Below are 19,502 nucleotides of genomic sequence, written 5' to 3'. Positions count from 1 at the left end.
CAACTCACAGGAGAGACCAAACTGTATGAAGTGAAAACTAATAGATTAAAGAGAGAAAGAGATAGTTGTACAATAATAGTTGGAGACTTTGATGCCCTGTTTTCAGTAATGGACAGACAAACAGAAGCTCAGTAAGGAAACAGCAGTGTACACCAGGTAGACCCAGTGGACTCTACAGAAGTCTCCAGCCCACCACAGCAGGAGACACACTTTAGTCAAGCACCCACAGAATGTTCTCTAGCACAGAAACATGAGTTAGGCCAGGAAATGAGTCTCAGTAAATGTAAAGAGATTGAAATAGTACAGGGTATCTTTTCCAACCACAGTGGAGTGAAGCTAGAAATCACTAATAAAAGGAAAATTGGAAAATCCACAAGTCTGTCAAAATTAAACAACACACTCTTAAAGAAGAATTATAAGGAAAATTAACAGATATTTTGAGATAGATGGAAATGAAACCACAACACACCAAGACTAATAAGATGCACTGAAAGCAGTGCTCAGAGGAAAATTGAGAGCTATAAATTATAGGCTTATGTCAGAGAAGATGAGCACAAGTCAATAACCCAACTTCACACCTTAAGAAACTAGAGAAAGAAGCGTAAGTGGAACCCTAAGTTAGAAGAAGGAAATAAAGTCTATAGCTGAGATGAATGAAACAGAGAATAAAAAAGCAATAGAAAGAATGAAGGACATTTGAAAAGATCAACAATATTGACAAACCATTAGCTAGACTGACCAAAAAAGTTAGAGGACTCAAATTATGACAACAGAAACAAATGTGGGGACATTAGTACAGACCTTACAGATATACAAAGGGTGGTAAAAGTACACCATCAACAAGCGAATGCCAACAAATTGGACAACCCAGATGAAATGGACAAACTCATAGAAACACACAAGTTACCAAAACTGACCCCAGAAGAAATAGAAAAGCTAACAGACATACAACAAGTATAAAGAGATTAAATCAGTAATCAAAAACAAAGTAAGAGGCATCCAGACTAGAAATAATGAAGTAAAACTATCTGTACATACAGGGGACACCTTTTTGTATCTAAAAAAAAAAATCCTTAGGAATCCACAAAATAATTAATAGGTGAATAAACCAGTTCAGCAGGGTTGGAGGACGCAACACCAATGTTCAAAAGTTAATTCAATTTCTATATATTAGTGTGAACCATCCAAAGAGAAAATTTTAAAAACAATTCCATTTAAAGAAACATTGAAAATAATAAAATACTTAGCAACAAACTCAACAAGTCTTCTACACTAAAAACTATAAACTGTTGAAAAAATTTGAAGACCTACATAAATAGACAGCCTGTACTTATAGACTGAAAGACTGTTAAGATAGCAATACTCAAATTGATCTACACATTCAGTACAATCTCAATCAAAATGCCAGCTTCCTTTTTGAGAAATTTGAAAAGCTGATCCTAAAAATCATGTGGAAATGCAGGAGACCTCAAATACCAAAAACAATCCTAAAATAAAAAGAACAAAGTTGGAGGACTCACACTTCCCAATTTCAAAACTCACCACAAAGCTACAGTGATCTAGACTGTGGTACTGACATAGGACAGACAGATATATATATCAATAGAACAGGAGTGAAAATCCAGAACTAAATCCTGACATTAATGGTCAACTAATTTTTCACAAATGTGCCAAGAAAATTTAACAGGGAAGAAAGCTTGTTCAACAGACAATGCTGAAATAACTGGATTTCCACATGCAGAGGATGAAGGTAGATCTCCATGTCAACTGTACAGAAAAACTAACTCAAAATCGATCAACGACCTAAATGTAAGAGCAAAAACTAGACAACTCTTAGAAGAAAACAGGTGTCAATTTGTGCGACCTTGGATCAGGCACTGGTTTCTTAGATAGGACACCAAACATACAAGCAAACAAAGAGGGTACATGGGACTTCATCACAATGTAAAAACTTTTGTGCATCAAAAGACACTATCAACAAAATGAATGGGAGAAAATATTTGCAAATCTTTATCTGATAAGGATCAAGTATCTGGAATACATAAAGAACTCTTACAAGGGCTTCAGAGGGGGGGGTGGGGGAATGGGATAGGCTGGTGGTGGGTAGTAAGGAGGGTACGTATTGCATGGTGCACTGGGTGTTATAGGCAACTAATGAATCATCGAACTTTACATCAAAAAAAAAAAAAACTAAATCAAAACAAATCACTCCAAAAAAAATAATAATAAAAAATAAGTATTCTAAAAAAGAAAAAGAAAAGAACTCTTACAACTCAATAATAAAAAGATAAACACCACAATTTAAAAATCAGGCAGAGGACCTGAATAGATGTTTCCCCAAAGAAGACATCCAGATGGCCAACATGTATATGAAAAGACGCTCAGCATCACTCATCACCAGGGAAATGCAAATCAAGACCACAATGAGATACCACCTCACACACACTAGTGTGGCTAGAAGCAAAAAATAAATGAAATGAAAATAATGAGTGTCGGTGAGGATGTAGAGAAAACAGATTCTTGCACAGTATTGGTGGGAGTGTAAAAGGGGGCAGCCACTCTGGGAAATGGTACTCCAGGGAGTGAAGTATAAAATTACCATATGACCAAGCAATACTAAGAGAATTGAAAGTATTTGTTCACCTGTACAAGAATGTCCTAGCATCACTGTTCACAACAGCCAAATACTGGGATCAGCCACAACGTCCATTAGCTGATGAAAAGGTAGACAAATTGTGGGATAAAACCCACATGGCGGAATGTTACTGGGTTGTAAGAACGAAGCGTTGACACACAGTACAACACGGATGGACTTTGGAAACACAATGCTCAGTGCAAAGAGCCAGAACCAAAAGGCTACATGCTATGTGATCCCACTTAAATAAAATGTCCACGATAGGCAAATCCAGGGCAGAAAGTGGATTCGTGGTCACCAGGGGCTGGGGGAAGCCGAACACGCGGTGATGGTGGGTTTGGTGTTTTATAGGGTTATGAAAATGTTCTAGAACTAGGTGGTGGTGTGGTTGCACTGGTCCACCCACACTGTAAAAGGGTGGATTTATGGCGTTTTACCCAATTAACCTAGCACTGGTTTGTGTTCAGCCTCCTGCCCCAAGTCTCACACACTGCCAGCCACTGCCATCCAGAACTTTCCATACACACACTCTCTGAGTGCCACCCACCTGACACACTTGGGCTCATCCTTCAGGATCCTCCCGCCTGGCAAGCCCTGGTCCCCTCTTTTGCCTACCTTGCCCCCTTAACCCTGGTCCTGAGGCCAGAATTCACAGGGTCTGGATGGAAGGCAGACCGTGCTGCCCGCAGAGGGCCAGGGATGGTCTTATGGGCAGAGTCTCTCAGCAAAGCCCTAGAAGCCCCATTACTACTTCACAGATGGGGAAACTAGGTCACAGGGAGAAACTGCATGAAGTCCCAGGGTGGCAGGATCAAATGGCCACAAAGGGGGTCTTAGGACAGCAGGCTTTGTCCTCTCCTGGGTCTGGAGGTCAGGAGTCTGCAGTCAAGGTGTCACAGGGCCGTGCTCCCTCTGATGGCTCCAGGAGGGGCCCTCCTGCCTCTCCCAGCTGGTGGCGGGGAGCGGTCAGGTATCTGGACTTGTGGCCGCGTCTCCCCAATCTCTGCTTTTGTCACCACGTGGCCATCTCAAATCCCCCTCTCCCCTCTCTCCTACAGACACTTGTCATGGGACTCAGGGCCCACTCTGAGCCAGGATGCTCTCACCTCAAGATCCCCACCTTAATCACCTCTACAAAGACCCCATTTCCACACATGGCCACATTCTGTGGTCCAGGCAGACATGAGCTTCAGAGGGACACAACACTGACAACTTGCCCAAGGTGACCCAGCAGGGGTGAGATCTGACCTTGTCCACACTCTGATCCCAGCACTGCCTGCCTTGAAGGGGGTATCCAGACTCAGAGTGCAACCACCCCATGTGGGTATGGGGTTGTCCCAGGGCACACACAGGCCCCTCAGCAGATCCAGGCTGGCCACAGAAGCCCAGCTTCTCCACCCTCAATGTCCCACTGCCCAGACAGTAAAGCCAGGGGCTCATTTTTCCAGGCTATCTGCAATGGGGTGTGGCCATCAAAGCTGTTTTAAGCCATTGAGTTTGTGATAACTTGTTGCACAGCAATTAAAAAATGCACACACAAAAAAAACATCTCCTGCATGTTCTTCCCACCTTGAATGTGATGGCTGGAGCTGTGGAAACCATCTTGTGACCAGAAGGCAACAAGTATTAGGAAGATCCTTATCTCGTGCTCAGGGTGGCAGAGAACTAGAGTCAAACAGAGCCTGTGTCCCTGTGGTGTCCCTGTGGGAATCTGCTACAAATGGTCCCTGATAATCCAAGCCTCCCTGTGTCCACACCCTCAGCAGTGAGGCCTACTTCTCCCCCACCTGGAAACCAGATTCGCACAGTGGAACAACTAGAGGTCACACTCTGAGCACAGACCTCAACAAGCCCTGTAGCACCTGCTGTTCCCTGAGGGGAACACAGTCACAATGTGAAGGAGCCTGGACTACCCACATGGAAACACGGACCCCAGGGTGGAGATGCCATGAGAGAGAACGAGGCCCCAGACACAGGAGTGAGCCCAGCCAACATCACAAGGAGCCAGAGGCTTGCCATCAGGCAGACCCATGCACTGAAGCCACCCCTGCTGGGACATTGGATGCACAGATGAGGCCAGGCTGGATCCTCCTGCCCCAGACCACACCTCATGGAGCAGAAATGAGCGGTCTCACTGAGCCCTGCCCGAAACCCTGACCACAGAGGCAACTGTCTCCAAGATTTGGGGTATTGGTTCCTTGGCACTAGATAACTGACTGATACGGGCCTGACCCAGCCCCCATCAAAACAAGTCCTCCGAGCCTGCTCCTGGGATGTAGTCACACGTCGGCTTTGACAACTGACCTGTGACGTCCAGGTGGAAGGACACCTTCTGGCCCCCGGCCTCGCAGCTGTACTCCCCAGCATCTGCCTTCCCCGCCTGCTGCACCACCAGCCGCCTGCTGCAGCCCTTGGCCTCCACGTGCACTTTGGAGCTCGTGCTCAGCTTCTTCCCGTCCTTGTACCACGTCACCTCTGTCTGGGCCTGGGCCACCTCACAGCTCAGGGTGGCATTGGCACCCGCCCTGGTGTGCACCTTACTGCGTGCTGGCTGCTCCTTGGCAAACACCGCAGGGGGCTCTGGGGACAGAGAGGATACACCTGATCAAGGACTCCATGTATACATTAGGAAGGCAGCATTGGGGGAAGGATTACACAGGGAGGCAGTGGAACTGGAAACGTCTCCAGGCTTTGCATCAGCTGTGGGGTCTGGAAAGCCTCAGAGCCTGTTCTACATTGAAGAACAAAGTTTATGTACCCATTCTGTAACTACTGTGGGTGGGCTTCTTCAGGTGGGGACAGTCCATTCTACCACTGCTCCTCATGGACTGCTCCAGGTGGGACCGTACATTCTATCCCTGATCCACATGGGCTGTTCCAGATGGAATCACACATACTATCACTGCCCCATGTGTGTTGTTTCAGGTGGGACCACATATTCTATCCCTGCTCCATGTAGGCTGTTCCATATGGGACACACATTCCATCCGTGCTCCACGTGGGCCTTGGAGGTTAGGACCAGACATTCTAGCACTGCTTCAAGTGGGCTGTTCCCGGTGGGACCTCACATTCTATCACCACCCCACATGGGCTGTCCAGCTGGGACCATACATTCTATCCCTGTTCCACGTGGGTAGTTCCAGTTGGGGACGAGACAGTCTACCACACTCTATGTTAGCTGTTCCTGTTGGGGCCATACATCAACCAGTGCTCCACCTAGGCTATTCCATGTCGGAACTATGTATTCTAGACTGTTCCCGAGGGCTGTCCACGTGGGGTCTCTACACTCTAGCGCTGCTCCACATGAGCTGTTCCAGGTCGGGACCACATTTGGACACTGGTCCACGTGGGCTCTTCCGGTCAGATGACAAACTCTTTCCCTATTCCACGTGGGTACTTCCAAGTGGGACCATCCATTCTACATCTGCTCCCCATGGTTAGTTCCACTTGGGGACCATATATTCTGTCACTGCTCCATGTGGGCTTTTCCAGGTGGGGACCACACATTCTACCATTGCTCCACCCAAATTGTCCAGATGGGGAACATACATTCTATCACTGCTCTGCCTGAGGGCTCCTCCATGGGGACCATACTTGGATACACCAATCAGGGTGCACAGGTACACCCAAACCCTTCCATGTACACCTCCCCATCCAAACTCTCTTGGCTCAGCCACGTGTATGAGAATAGGAGGCAGAAGGAGGGACCTGCGAAGAGATAAGTCTAATGGAAAGAGCTCCAGAGTCCATCTGCATTGCATGCTAATCCCACCATCACCCTCGATCAAAGCTAGAGTTTTAACCCAAAGGACTGACCTGCGACATCCAGGTGGAAGGACACCTTCTGGCCCCCGGCCTCGCAGCTGTACTCCCCAGCGTCCGCCTTCCCCGCCTGCTGCACCACCAGCCGCCTGCTGCAGCCCTTGGCCTCTACGTGCACTTTGGAGCTCGTGCTCAGCTTCTTCCCGTCCTTGTACCACGTCACCTCTGTCTGGGCCTGGGCCACCTCACAGCTCAGCGTGGCGCTGTCCCCCGCCTTGGTCTGCACCTCGCTTCGTGCTGGCTGCTCCTTGGCAAACACCACAGAGGGCTCTGGCAATGGAGAGGATGCATGGTCAGAAGCCCCACAGAGGTGAGGTTTCCAAGTCCTGGGGCCAGAGCAGAGCACTCTCTAGACTCCAGGCAACATTGGGAATCCTTCACGGTCAAGTGCTGCTGGTAGGGCCCTGCTCAGGCGCAGGGGGACCTCATGTCCTGACCCCTGCTGGGCATGGTGGGGAGCAGCCTCTGGGCATCATAATGCACAGCCAGGCCAGTGCCTGGGAACAGATAGAGGGGGGCCTGGGGGGCAGTGGCTGAGACTCTACTAAGGGCCAGGACTCGGACAAAACTGGACTCAGAATGTGCCAAGAGGCCCCAGCAGCTTCTAGCAAGAGCCAGAGCCTCATGCATCAAGATCCCAATCTAAGCTGCTGAGGATGCTTCCCCTTTTGGGTCTTGTCTGCCTCACTTCTTCCTCTTCAAAAAGAGAAAAAAGGCTGCAAATTTCCTTCTTATCTTTTATTTTCCATACCTACATCTTTTCTCACCTAAATGTTAGCTCTGTGGGAAGTTCCTTTTCCCAAATCCAGAAGCAGCTGCCCCTCCTGGGCATTCTCAGAAGAAAGGAAGGGCCAGACAGCCTGGCCTCACAAGTCCTTGATGCAGCCAGACCTGCTCCCCACCCACCAAGCCCTGGAGGCTGCCGTTCACCTGAGACACGCAGCTGGAAGTCCACGGAGTCCTCGCCCACACGGCACGAGTAGGTGCCCTCATCCTGCTTGGTGACCAGGGCTGCCACCAGCCGGTGCTGCGTACCCACATCCTCCTGCAAGAAGCGCTGGCTGGAGCGGCTGAGCTCCGTGCCATCCTTGTACCAGCGCACGCGCACATGGGCCTCAGAGGTCTCACATTCAAAGTGCGCTGGGCCTCCAGCCACAGCATCCACACAGCCACCAGCTGTGTCCTTGTGCAGAAAGGGAGTGAGCCCTGCAAGGGCACAGGGGCAGGTCAGGGAAGCCAGCAGAGCCCTGGCCACACACACACCCACGTCGGTAGCACATGGAGACGCTTGGGGCCTGGAGGCCTCACCCAGACCAGGGTCCCCTTCAGAGGCAGGACTGGCTGGGGTACTGACTGCCAACCCCTGGAGTGCCACCTGCTCTTAGGAAGCCCCTCCCCGTACTGAGCAGAGCCTCCCCTCCCCCATCCTCCCCACAGGGTCACCAGAGCCCTTGTCCACCCCACCCCCCACCCCACTATGGGGACAGAGAACAGTGGCTCCCACTGCCCAGACCCCCTAGGACCTGCCCAGATCTGGGGAACATAGAGTGTGGCTGTGACCATGGTGGACGTAACACACATACAGCAGGCATCACCTTGCACCAGGAGCTGGTAGGCGATGCGGCCCCCACCACTGACACACTCGTAGAGGCCAGCGTCATCTCGCACCACATCCCGCACCAGCAGCGCCCGCTTCCCGTCCGTCGCCTGCACCTCGTACTTGGGGCCTGGTGGCAACGCGTGGCCGTCCTTCAGCCACGTCACTGCTGCAGCCTGGTCTGACAGCTCGGCCAGGAGCTGCGCCTCCTCATGCAGCCGGGCCAGCACTTCCCTCACAGCTGCTACAGGACGCTTGGTGGTCAGTCCTGGGGCCGCTTGGGGCCACAGACAGGTGGACAGAAGGTGCATAGACAGAGAGGTGGCGGACAGGACAGAGGGAAGAGTGGAGGGGGGATGGACAGTGGAGAGGAAAGAAGAGGCATGGATGGAGGAGGAGGTAATGGGGGAGGGGATAGAGGTTGTGGACAGAGAGGAAGGGGACATTGGGGTGTGGGCAGGGGAGATGGATGGGGGAGGGGATGGAGAGGGAGTGAAGGGGAGGGAACACAGGAGAATGGACAGAGGTGGACAGAGGGGGTGGACGGGGAGGGGACAGAGATAGAGGGGAGGGATGGGGGAAGGGATGCGGAGGGGACAACGGAGAGTGGACAGAGCAGGGAGAGTCAGGAATGAGGGAACAGGGAGAGACAGGAAATGAAGACACAAGAGGGCAGAGTGACAGAAGGAATCAGCAGAGGGAGGGGAGGAGGCAGATAGAAGAGTGAGGCTCTGCAGCCCCTCCTCCACTCACGCCCTGTGGCCAGGCCACCGCCAGCCCTGGCAAGTGCCTCACACCACCCTGCCCTGCCCAGCCCTGCCTCTTCCAGGAGACCACCCAGGAGCCCACCTGCCCTGGGACAAGCAGCAGCTCCAGGAGCCCCACCCCACCCCCGGGGCAGAGGCCTGGGGGTAGCAGCCGAGGTCCTCCTACCTCGGACCTCCATGCGGATGCTGCTCTCGATGCCGTTGGCCACGAACTTGAGCTCAGCGCCGTGCAGGCTGGCGGACACGCAGCGTATGGTGAGGGCATGCCGTGTGCCGTCGTGACGGATCACGAACACGGGGCTGGCCTTCAGGGCCTGCCCGTCCAGGAACCACTCGCCCGCCGAGGCCAAAGTGAGGTCCACAGAGAAGGTCACCTCGCCGCCCTCCACCGCCTCCACCGCCTTCAGAGGCGTCTTCACGGCCAGCTGGGGGGCTGCAGGGTGGGGGCTTCACCAAGGGGCCAGCCTCTGCCCTCCCGCCCTCCTCCTCCTGAGCCCGCGCCCAAGCGCCCCCTCCCCCGGGAAGCCCATGGGGCAGGCACACAGAGCACGTCCACACTTACCCAGGTGGACAGTTCCTGGGAACTCGAGGTAGGGGCCGTGGCCAAAGCTGTTCACGGCTGACACCCGGAACTGGAAGTCCCCCTCCTCGGACACGTTGGCCACGGTCAGCTCACACACATCCACCCACTCAGCCTCATGGCACCGGCTCCAGGTGTAGGCGCCAAGCCGCTTCTTTTCCACCAGATAACCATCGATGGGGACAGGGCGGTCCCCGTGGGGTGGTGGGGACCAGCTGAGGGTCACGGAGCACTCTGTCCTGGCCTTTACCACGGGGGCCTCTGGGGCGTGCAGGGGCGGCTTCCTAGGGGCTGGGCAGAGCACAGCCCCAAGATGTCACTGACTGGGAGCTCCCTCCCCAGGCAGGCCCTGGGTCCAAGGTCAACGCAGCCCTCCTGGGGGCGTGCTTTCACAGTCTGGACTGGCCATGGCCCAAGGGGACTGCTGGGCCAAGGGATGCTGTGGGCCCATGACCCCAGGCCCCAGCCCTGTGGCCATTTCCTCGGCTGCAGTGGAAACAGTGCCCTGGCTTTGGGGACACACAGTCCAGGGCCACCACAAACTGTCCAGGGGGCCCGGGGACAAACTCCATCTGTGTATCCAGGTCTTGGGCTAGGCAGTGACCAAACCAGGGCACAGTGACCATTCCAAGGGTGCTGAGACCCCTGTGCAGGGACACATTCCTACCCCAACAAAGGGCTGACCTAATGGGGGCTGGTGGGGGGAGGGACCTGCCTCCCAATCTACAAATTTGATACCAAAGGCCACAGAAAGAGGACATGCTCACGCACGATGTCCCACACCTGTCTCACCCACATGTGTGCTTCTAGAATAATCTGTATCTTCTACTTTGGTTTGCAGAGTGGGGGTCACCAGAACGCCTACTCTGCACTCACCTGGGGTGACCATAGTGAAGGAGGGCAGCAAACAAACCAGGGGTCCAAGGAAACTAGAGCTATGACCCGCTGGTCCAGCCCCCAAAGCCCTCCCTGCAGCAGGCCGGAGTGCACAGCGGGGGCGCAGTGGACAGAGGAAGGGGAAATAGCCCTGTCTATCCGAGGGGCACTCCCTGGGCCCTTACCAGACACAAAGAACTGCGTGGATGTCCGGCAGTCCCCAGCCATGAAGGTCACCTCGCCCATGTCCTCCAGGCTGCACTTGGAGATGGTCAGCGTGTGGCACGTGCCTTCAGTGGTGATGGCCACGCGGCCCCCGGCCATCACCTCCTCCTGGTTCCTCAGCCAGTGGACAGAGTCCTCAGGCCTGGCCAGCTCCACACAGAACATGGCCGTGTCCCCCACTCGCACCGCGGTCTTCCTCGGGAGCTTCCGGATGAGGTTGCCTGTGGTGCACAAGCGCCGGGGGACGGGTCAGACGGAGCGGGGGACGGGGGCTGCCCGCCTCTCCTCCCCGTCCACCTTCCGTCCCTGCACCGCCCCCTGCACCGCCGCTACACCGCCCTATGCCCCTCCTCCTGCCCTGCCACTCCTCGGGGCCCTGCTCGCCCCTCCTCGGAGCCCACCTTCAGCACCTGCCCCGCAACTCCTCCCTTCCCTCCTGCCCCCGCCCCGCCCTTGCCCCGCCCACCTTCCGCCCCTCCTCCGAGCCCACCTCTCGACCCACCCCTTCTCCACCCCACCCCGCGCGACCCCCGCCCACCTTGCACCGCGAGCTCCGCCACCGTGCGGCTGCCCTCCGCCGTCTCGCAGATGTAGACGGCGTCGTCGTCTGCCGAGACGTTCCGCACGGTCAGCCGGCGCTCGGTGCCCGCCTCCTCGATGCCGTACTTGGCGCTGGCCCACAGCCGCGTCTCCTCCTTGTACCACGCGGCCTCCGTGGACGGCAGCTCCACCTCGCACTGGAACGTGGCCGACTCCTTCTCCTGCACCTCCAGGTCCTGCAGCCGCTTCCTGAAGGGCACCGCGGGCTCTGCGGGGAGACAGCGCGTGAGCCGGGCTGGGGCGGCAGGCCTGGGGCGGACAAGGCGAGAGCGGTGGGACGGGGAGAGGAGCCGGGAGGAGATGGAGGAGGAGGGGGTGGGGGGCGGAGAGTGGGGTCAGGGCAGGGGGGAGAGGCGGCGGTCAGGGCAGGAAGCAGGGCAGGTCAACGTTAGTCGGACTACGGGCTGGAGTGGGGGCAGGGGACCAGGGCAGGGGTTGGGTGGGAAGTCAAAGGAGCAGCAGGGATGAGTCCAGGGAGGTAGGGAGGTGGAAGGGGGGCAGGGGAGAGGCACAGAACGTAAAGAGTCCCCTCCCCTTAAATAGAAGATCTCTGGAAAGGAGGCACATAAAGCCACAGAAAGCCCCCCAGTGATGCTGCTCTCGGGCCGCAAAATCCGGTGGCTCACGCTCACACCCACGCCAGCAGCGAGGCAGCGGGACCAGGGGAGCCGCCCCTCGACTCCCCAAGCGCCGGCCATGGGCCAAGCCCCGCTGCCCTGTGCACTTTCCCCTGTGGGGCTTCTGTAGGGACCCCCGAGGAACAGGGCCATTTCCCCGCTGGAGCGATGGCACTGGGGCGTGTCCTGAAAGTTGGAGCGCCCTGAGACCCTACAGCGGGACGGAAGTGGAGGTGGGTCTCTGGTTTTAGGAGCCTCTCCAACAAAACCTGATATGTTGCCCACGCTTTTCCCCAGAATCCTGGGGCAGGTCCAGACCCCTACAGGGGTCCTCAACGGGAGCCTCTAAACTGGCCCAGAACCGCCTTCCGGCTCAACCTGGCGCGGCCCCAGCCCCTGCCCTACCTTCCTCCCCCGCTCTGCCAGGGAGACCCCCTTAGCATCCTGTGAGAGGGAGGGGGTGCCTGGGTCACCCGGCATCTCCCAGGCGGAGTGGCGCCGCGGACAAAGCGCCTTGTTATTCACTCATGTGACTCTCAAAAACAATGGAACAGGCTGAGGGTCATCCGCTGTCGCCCTCGTTCTGTGGCTCTGGAAACGCGAGAGCCGCCAAGACCTCTACCGTTCCAGGTGGAAAGGACTGGGGGAGGGGCTGGGGAGGCGCTTCTCGGGCAGTGACCAGGCGCGGGGATCCTGCGCCCAGCACCCTAGCTCACCTCGCACGACGACCAGCACGGAGCTGTAGGTTTGGCCCACCAGGTTGGACGCCGTGCAGGTGTAGAGGCCCCGGTCGGACTGCTTGCAGAAGAGGACCTTGAGCACGAAGTTCTCCTGAGCGTCCTCGTACACCACGTGCCGCCGGCCCTCGACCACCAGCTGCCCATCCTTCTTCCATACCGTCTCGGGCTTCGGCTCACCCGTCACGTAGCAGCTGAGGCGCGCGTGCTTGCCTTCAGTCACGGTGCAGGTGCGCGTGCCAGAACCTGGTGGCGAGGCCGGGGCGCCCTCGGCGCGCATCGCTTCGCGCCGCCGCTGCAGGTGCGCCAGAAGCGCGGCTGTGGAGGCCCCAGGAGGGCCCGCAGAGTCTGCGTCCGCGTCCACGGTGAGTGCGGCGTCCGCGCTGGCGGCGCCCAGCGCGTTCTCGGCGCGCACCGTGTAGGTGCCACCATCGCGGGGTCGCGCGGCCTGGATGCGCAGCGCGCTCGCCTCGCCGCTGGCCTCCACGCGCACTCGGGGGGCGTCGGGCGCGCCCAAGCGCCGCCCGTCCTTGGCCCAGCTCACCGCCATAGGCGGCGAGCCGCGCACGCGGCAGCGGAAGGTGGCCTCCGCGCCCTCGCGCACGCGGATGGACGTGGGCCGCAGAAGGAAGTGGGGCGCCTGCTCGGCGCAAGCGGCCTCGGCGTCCACCTGCAGGCCCACAGCCGCGAAGGCCTCACCGATGGCGTTGCGCGCGCGGCAGACATACTGCCCGCTGTCGCCCAGCGCCAGGTCTAGGATGGTGAGACGGTACATGTCGCCGTCCTGGGCCAGGCGGAAGCGAGCGCCCGCCTCCACGGGCTGCTGGTCCTTCTCCCAGCTCACCTGCGGCGTAGGGTTGCCCACGATCTGGCAGCTCAGCGTGGCATCCTTGCCCACCGACACCACGAAGGCTTTGGGCCGGGTCAGGAATCGGGGTGCCCCACTGAATGAGTGATCCATGGTGGGGTGTGGGGGTGGCGGAAGGGACCTACGAGCAGGTTGGGGGAAGGTCATAATGGGGATGAATCCCCCACCTGCGCCCCACCTGGTGACTTCCCATCCAATTCCTCCTGAAGAACCCAGCCTAACCCAGGGTGGACGCACCCTCACCCCTCCCCCCATCTCCCCTCACCCCTGCAGGTAGAACTTCCAGAGGCACTGTGATCCAGAAACTCAGATTTGCCCCATTCTGGACATCTGGAGTCTGGTGCCACACCCCCCCCCACACACACACACAACAGGCTTTCCTAATAGGTGGGTGTCTCCTTCCTGTCCCCCCAGCTCTAGCCCCACACACACACCCCTCCAGGTCCAGTTAAACACCACACCAGCAATCTAGCTGGCCCTCCTCTGTGTTCCCCAGTGTCCTCCCTACCTGGGGGCCATGCTGCACCTCTCCACAGGGATCTACCTTTGTGTGTGTGTGTGTGTGTGTGTGTGTCCCCACTCCAGCTGCCTTCGGGTGACCAGTCCCCCTCCCCCACACACCACTGCCTCCTGGAGTCTGAAACCCCAAATCTGCCTATGTCTCCCCTACTCAAAGAGGAGGCGGCTCTCTGAACCTGGACAGGGCCTGGGGAGGCCTTCGGTGGGTGCCTGCTGCTGGCTCAACCCTGTCTGCGGTGCACCCGAGGTCACAGGTTCTCCATCCCAGGAGGCCCCCTCTGAGCCCCCTGCCCCTCCTCCTCCAGGTGACTCACCCTGCAAAGCCACACCTCTCGCTCTGTGCACCTCAGCCCTCCCTGCCCCGGGCAGCACCCATGACAACAGTCCTGTGTACTGGGCCTGTGGGCACCTCTCCGGGGGTCCCACCTCCTCTCAACCCTGAGGAGCAGGCAGGTGGAAACCCCGCTGCCAGGGCTTACAAGCCGCCCCCCACCCCAAGCCCACTGAGCTGCCCACTCGCTCGCTGGGAGCACCTGCTCCTCGCCCTGGGAGGGCACAGAGTCAGCTGTGTGCCCAGGGAGGGCAGGCAGAGAGTCCCCTGGGAAGAACCAGGGACGTCCAGGCTGAGACTGGCCAGGCAGACTGGCAGGGCCCGCTCACCGTACAGACTTTGTGTCTCCACTGGCTGGACACCCTGCAGGGAAAGGGTGCACACCACCCATACTGCAGGCCCCAGGTGACTAGCCTCTGCCTACCCCTGGCAGGCCCTGGCTGGCCTTCAGCACAGGTGGGTAAGGTGAGCCTGGGCCTGGCCTCCCCCTCCCCTACTTCTATAGGAACAGCAGCCCCCCGGGCTCGGGGCTGACCCCAAGTGCCTTAACTCCCTCCCCAAACCAGGGCTGGGCTTCCAGCATGGGCTGCCCATGGGGGGACAAGTGGGGTGACATTCTGGGCCCTTGGGCTCCCGTCCTGTGATTCAGGGCCTAATCCCCCTTAATCCCCCTCGAGGAAGTGAGCCCACACCAGCCTGCTGACTCACTGTGCGGTCAGCACCTCTGTCCCCTGCCCCCTACTGCCTGGCTAAGCTCTGGGGCTGGGAGGACCTGGGCGGGCAGCCACCCGAGCCCCGCCTCCATGGACGCCCTCCTGGGCCTTGATGTCCCTCTGGGAGGGGTTACTCTGATATCCAGGTCTCCAGAGGCCCTGAGCTCTGAGCTCCCAGTGCCCACCTCCTGAATCATGGTCTGAGGGTCCCCCTGAGGCAGGACACTGCCTCGTCACCCCCACCACTCCAGGTGCACATACGGGAGCTGGGTGCTCTGAGCTCATGAGCGGGCAGGGGCAGAGGGCCACCTCCATAGCTGGTGGCCCCTGGGGGCCAGGACTGGACAGGCAGTTCCCATCACTGCATGTGCTTAGGGGAAACCAGCCCAGGACCTTGGCAGATGACAGGCTGACCCCTGGATTGGGAAGAATGGGCAGAGACCCAAGATCTTCTCAGGCCCCCAGGGATGGTGCTGATGCCTAGCTTCCTGGTAAAGGGCCTGTGTTCCCCACCTCAATGCAGCAGACTCCTGAGACCTGGGGGGTCCCACAGACTGAAACGCCTCCAGGCAGGCATCCCCACTGGTCCGTAGGACCATGGCACCCTAAATGCTGGCCCAAGGACTTCAGAGACTCTCTCCTTCAGGCCAAGTGGGGGGGCACACTCTGGGGACCCCCAGAACTCCCGCTGGGCTTGGACATGCAGCGGTGAGGCAGGGGGCTCAGGAGGGGACACCTGGTCGGGACCTCAGCCCCAGCCTCCCAGGGAAGCCCCTTCCTCCCTCAGAGTGGACTCCTCCCCAGCTTGCCACTGGCAGGAACCTCCCTCCACATGGAGACCATGACCTCCCCACCCCCACCTGGGGTCATGCGCCTGAGCGTCCAAGTCCCTAGGGCTGACATGAGTCCTGCCCACAGCCTCCATCCTTGGTTTTCTAGAACTTGGCCAATCTTGGGGCCAAGTGGGAAGTGGCTTGCAGCCTGACTGCAGAACTTCGGTTCCCTCCTGGGAGCCCCTGCTGCCCCCTCCCCCTCCCTGCCCCTACCCTTCCAGAAAAGACTTCCACCCCACCGCAGCTCCTGGAGTCTGCGCCTCCCCCTAGACCCCTGGGCTGGCGGCTTCCCGAACTCCCGGGGAAATTCTTTCCTGGAGTCAGGTGTCAATGCCCCTCTGGCTGTCCCCTCTGCTGAGCCAACAGGCCCAAAATAGCCCCAGCTGTCAGCGGGCATCCATCTCAGCAGAGCTGGGGGCAGGGCCGGCCAGACCCCCAGGCCTCCCCTAGAGTAGGGGCCACGAATGAGGAGGTGAATGCACTCCACGGCCCCCTGACCTCCCATCCCTGCTGCTCCCTCCCCACGTGAGGGCCCAGCTCAGCTTACCAGGGTGTCAGGGGCTGGATTCCAGAGCCCCAACTTGGAGCTACACAGCCTGGCTGGACACCCCTCCCCAGGCCCCTCTGTACCCAGAGCCCTGACCTTCAACCAAACAGCCCTGGGGGAGAGGGGCTAGGCCTGGATGGCCCCCCACCCTGCCTGCTCTGCCTCCTCACCTGTCTCTACGGGAGGCTGGGAGCAGCACCCAGGCGTGGGACACAGACGATGGAGCAGGGGCTGCTGGGTCTCACCTCCCTCCACGGGCCCAGGACTGACACAGCTCCCACCCAGCAGCCCACTCTCTGGCCGGTCCTCAGACTGGTTGGGGACGAAAGGACAGGCGGACGCTGTCAGCTGAAGAAGGCTGGGCCCGCCCCCACTGCCAGCCAGCCCAGCCCAGCTCCAAAATAGCCCGGGTGTCACTGCCTGGGATTTGGTTTCACCCCCAGCCCCAGGGAGGCAAAGGGCAGAGGCTCTGGGCGGCCAGGTGTGGGGGTGGGGGAGCACGATGATGTGGGTGGGGCAGGGACCCCACCTGGTGGGGAACCCTGCTCAGACTAGCATCCTGGAGTACAAGGCAGGAAGGCGCCCAGGAGACCCAGGACCACCCAGAGGGGCACCCACAACCACCTCGAAGGGAACTGGGACCACCCAGAAAGGGACCCCAAACCACCCAGAGGAACAGGGGGACCCGGGCCACCCAGAAAGGGATCTAGAACCACCCAGAGCGACCCGGGGTCACCCAGAAAGGGACCCCAAACCACCCAGAGGGACAGAGGGACCCGGGGCCACCCAGAAAGGGATCTAGAACCACCCAGAGGGACCCGGGGTCACCCAGAAAGGGACCCCAAACCACCCAGAGGGACAGGGGGACCCAGGGCCACCCAGAAAGGGACCCAGAACCATCCGGAGGACACTCAGAACTGTCCAGAGGGGAGAGGGGGAACCCAGCACCTCCCAGAAAGGGACTCAGAGCCACCCAGAAGGGAGAGGGGGACCCAGGAGCAGGCCAAGAGCACTGGCCATCTGAAAAGTCCTGAGCCTCTGGGTGGAGGCGGGCAGCCAGAGCCCAGCACAGGCCCCAGCACCAGCCCCAATCTGTCCCCACCACACACATGCCCAAGACAAGTTCTTTATCCCTGGTCCTTCCTAGCAGCACCTGGCCTGGCTGGGTGTCCATGGCACCTTTAAATGGGAGCGGGGGGGGGGGGTGTCCCTGAGAACACAGCCAGGGACCTTCACTGGGCATGGACGAAGACTGCAGGTCCCAGGGTTGGACAGGCAGGACAACGGCCAGTGCTGCTACGTGCCCCAGGAAGACTGTCCCCAACTCCATCCCATAGCCCTGATGCAGGGACAAGCGTGGACAAAACACCAGGCCCACCTGGAGGAAAGTTGGCCTCTGCCTGGTGGGGGTCTAACCAGGACCCAGAGGGGCCACCCTGTGGGAGTCCTGGGTCTCCAGGGAAGGGGCTGACCCTTGCCCCCAGCGGCCCAGGTCGGAGACACGCCCCCAGGGGCCCCATCTGAGGGTGGGGACCAGGGCAAGACACCCAGGCAGGCCCCTGAACCCACTCGACCCGAGGATCTCTCCTGCAGATGTGTCTACCCGCTGACCCCACCACAGCGGTCTGTGCGGGCCAGGGGTCCGGAGCACCCAGAGAAGAGGGAATGAGGGCAGGGAGGACGCAGACCCACCACAGCCATCATAAGGGACTGCTCTGCGTGCTCAGCTTCACCCCTGCCCCTGCGCCCCTGTGTGCCATGGGGAAACCAAGGCTCTGAGCACAGACCAGATGCCCTGGGGTACCCAAGTCTTCGCTCAGGCACCATAATAAAACCACAGACCAGGAGGCTTAAGCAGACGTTTATTGTTCAGGGCTCTGGAAGGTGCCTTCTAGGAAGAAGGTGCTTGCAGATCCCAGGACACTGGGGTGTCTCTTCCTGGTACAGACACAGCCATCTACTCAGGGTGTACCCAGGGAACAGAGGGCAAGCCCTAGGGATCCCTTCCTCCTCCTTAAAATACTGACCGCTCCACAGGGACCAGAGGGATGTCCTCAACTTTAGTGATCTCCTGACCCAGCATTTGGGGGTTACTCACCATCCTCCAACTGTCCTCCTCCCAGTACTGTGACCCTCCCTAACTCACCCTCATGCTTGTGTTCTCTCTGGTCACTTGTCCCCACTTCCTGTTGAGGACAGGCATTTGGTCCTAGGAAGTGGCAGCTGCAGCTCAGTGTCCCCCTCAACCGGTGCACCCTTGCAAGTAGCCCACTCTGCTGCCTGTGTAGGGATCCCAGGTCTCTGGCCGCAGCCCCTGCCCACACCTCCCTGGGCTCTGGTGGGACATTTGCTGTCCTGGGGGCTCCATAATGTGTCAGAGCAGCCCCATGCTGGCTGCATCCCACGGGACGGTGCCATCCCCCTCGCAGCCCTGACAGGAAGGAGTGGGTCTCCCTGGGCTGTGTGTGAGTGGTCTGTCTGCCTGCGGAGCTCAGTGGCACCCCGGGCCTGAGCCACCACCCTCCAGCCATGACCCTGGAACAACCCTCCTGGGAGCAGGGTGGGGGCTGCAAGCTCTGTGGCCCTGGGAGCTGCTCATGTTAGACGGGAGTGCTGAACTCCAGCGGGGGTGAGCGGGTTGCCCTGCTCTCCGACCGTCCGTCCCAAAGGGAAGCCACAGGCAAGCTCCCAGGGGAAACAAGCACGCTCAGTCTCACGTCCCCGTGTTTCGTCCGGAGCACTCGTGGACGGTCCCCAGGACGGTGTGTCTGCAGTTTGCAGCAGAGGGACCGTGGCTCAGGGTGGACATGGTTTGCTTGTTTCCACAGCTAATGGGGTCACACCTGACTTTCTCCTGAGCACATAACCAATAGCCGTGAGACCACAGCCTGCACAGATCCAGGAACAAAACGGGGATATTATTGGGGAAAATGGCGAATTCCAAGTAAGGTCTGGAGGTCAGTTTCGAAAGAACGTGGAAGGGGTTAAAACTACTGGGTGGGGGGCGGCCAGGGGAGGCTGGGTGGGGGACACAAAGATAAAAAGTTGGAAGAAGCTGGCTGGCCCGATGGGAGCAGTCACGCCATTGCCGTTAATGAGAAAGCTTTGGAAAGAACCTCCATGCCCACCGACAACACGCGGACAGAAATGATGGCGTCCTTGGGCAGCTCAGCGCCACACGGCAGTTTTTAAAATGAGGGGCAACTGCATTCACAGACTTAATTCTTAAAAAGAT

General features: G+C 58.3%; 1 protein-coding gene across 17 annotated transcripts in view; it reads right to left on the bottom strand.

Moving 5' to 3' along the window:
- OBSCN (obscurin, cytoskeletal calmodulin and titin-interacting RhoGEF) overlaps positions 1–16,636 on the bottom strand; it is a 144,826-nt gene extending 128,190 nt beyond the window's left edge. For 12 of the 17 annotated variants that reach the window (XM_057307034.1, XM_057307036.1, XM_057307045.1 and 9 more), the window contains exons 1-10: positions 16,438–16,605; positions 12,436–13,445; positions 11,041–11,310; positions 10,463–10,723; positions 9,384–9,692; positions 8,988–9,254; positions 8,053–8,331; positions 7,388–7,663; positions 6,452–6,727; positions 4,940–5,215 (exon numbers count right to left, since the gene is read on the bottom strand). In XM_057307034.1, coding sequence (XP_057163017.1) covers positions 4,940–5,215; positions 6,452–6,727; positions 7,388–7,663; positions 8,053–8,331; positions 8,988–9,254; positions 9,384–9,692; positions 10,463–10,723; positions 11,041–11,310; positions 12,436–13,417 — 3,196 coding nt within the window. In that variant the 5' untranslated portion in view covers positions 13,418–13,445; positions 16,438–16,605. Of the gene's footprint in view, positions 1–4,939; positions 5,216–6,451; positions 6,728–7,387; positions 7,664–8,052; positions 8,332–8,987; positions 9,255–9,383; positions 9,693–10,462; positions 10,724–11,040; positions 11,311–12,435; positions 13,446–16,437 lie in introns of all 17 variants that reach the window. The other 5 variants (XM_057307044.1, XM_057307046.1, XM_057307035.1 and 2 more) reach the window with 4 other exon arrangements.
- Positions 16,637–19,502: the final 2,866 nt, after the last annotated feature.

This window comes from Ursus arctos, unplaced genomic scaffold (assembly GCF_023065955.2).
Source record: "Ursus arctos isolate Adak ecotype North America unplaced genomic scaffold, UrsArc2.0 scaffold_5, whole genome shotgun sequence".
Lineage (NCBI taxonomy): Eukaryota > Metazoa > Chordata > Mammalia > Carnivora > Ursidae > Ursus > Ursus arctos.
The sequence above is the reverse complement of the archived record's forward strand: the minus strand, read 5'-3'. Positions and strand labels throughout refer to the sequence as shown.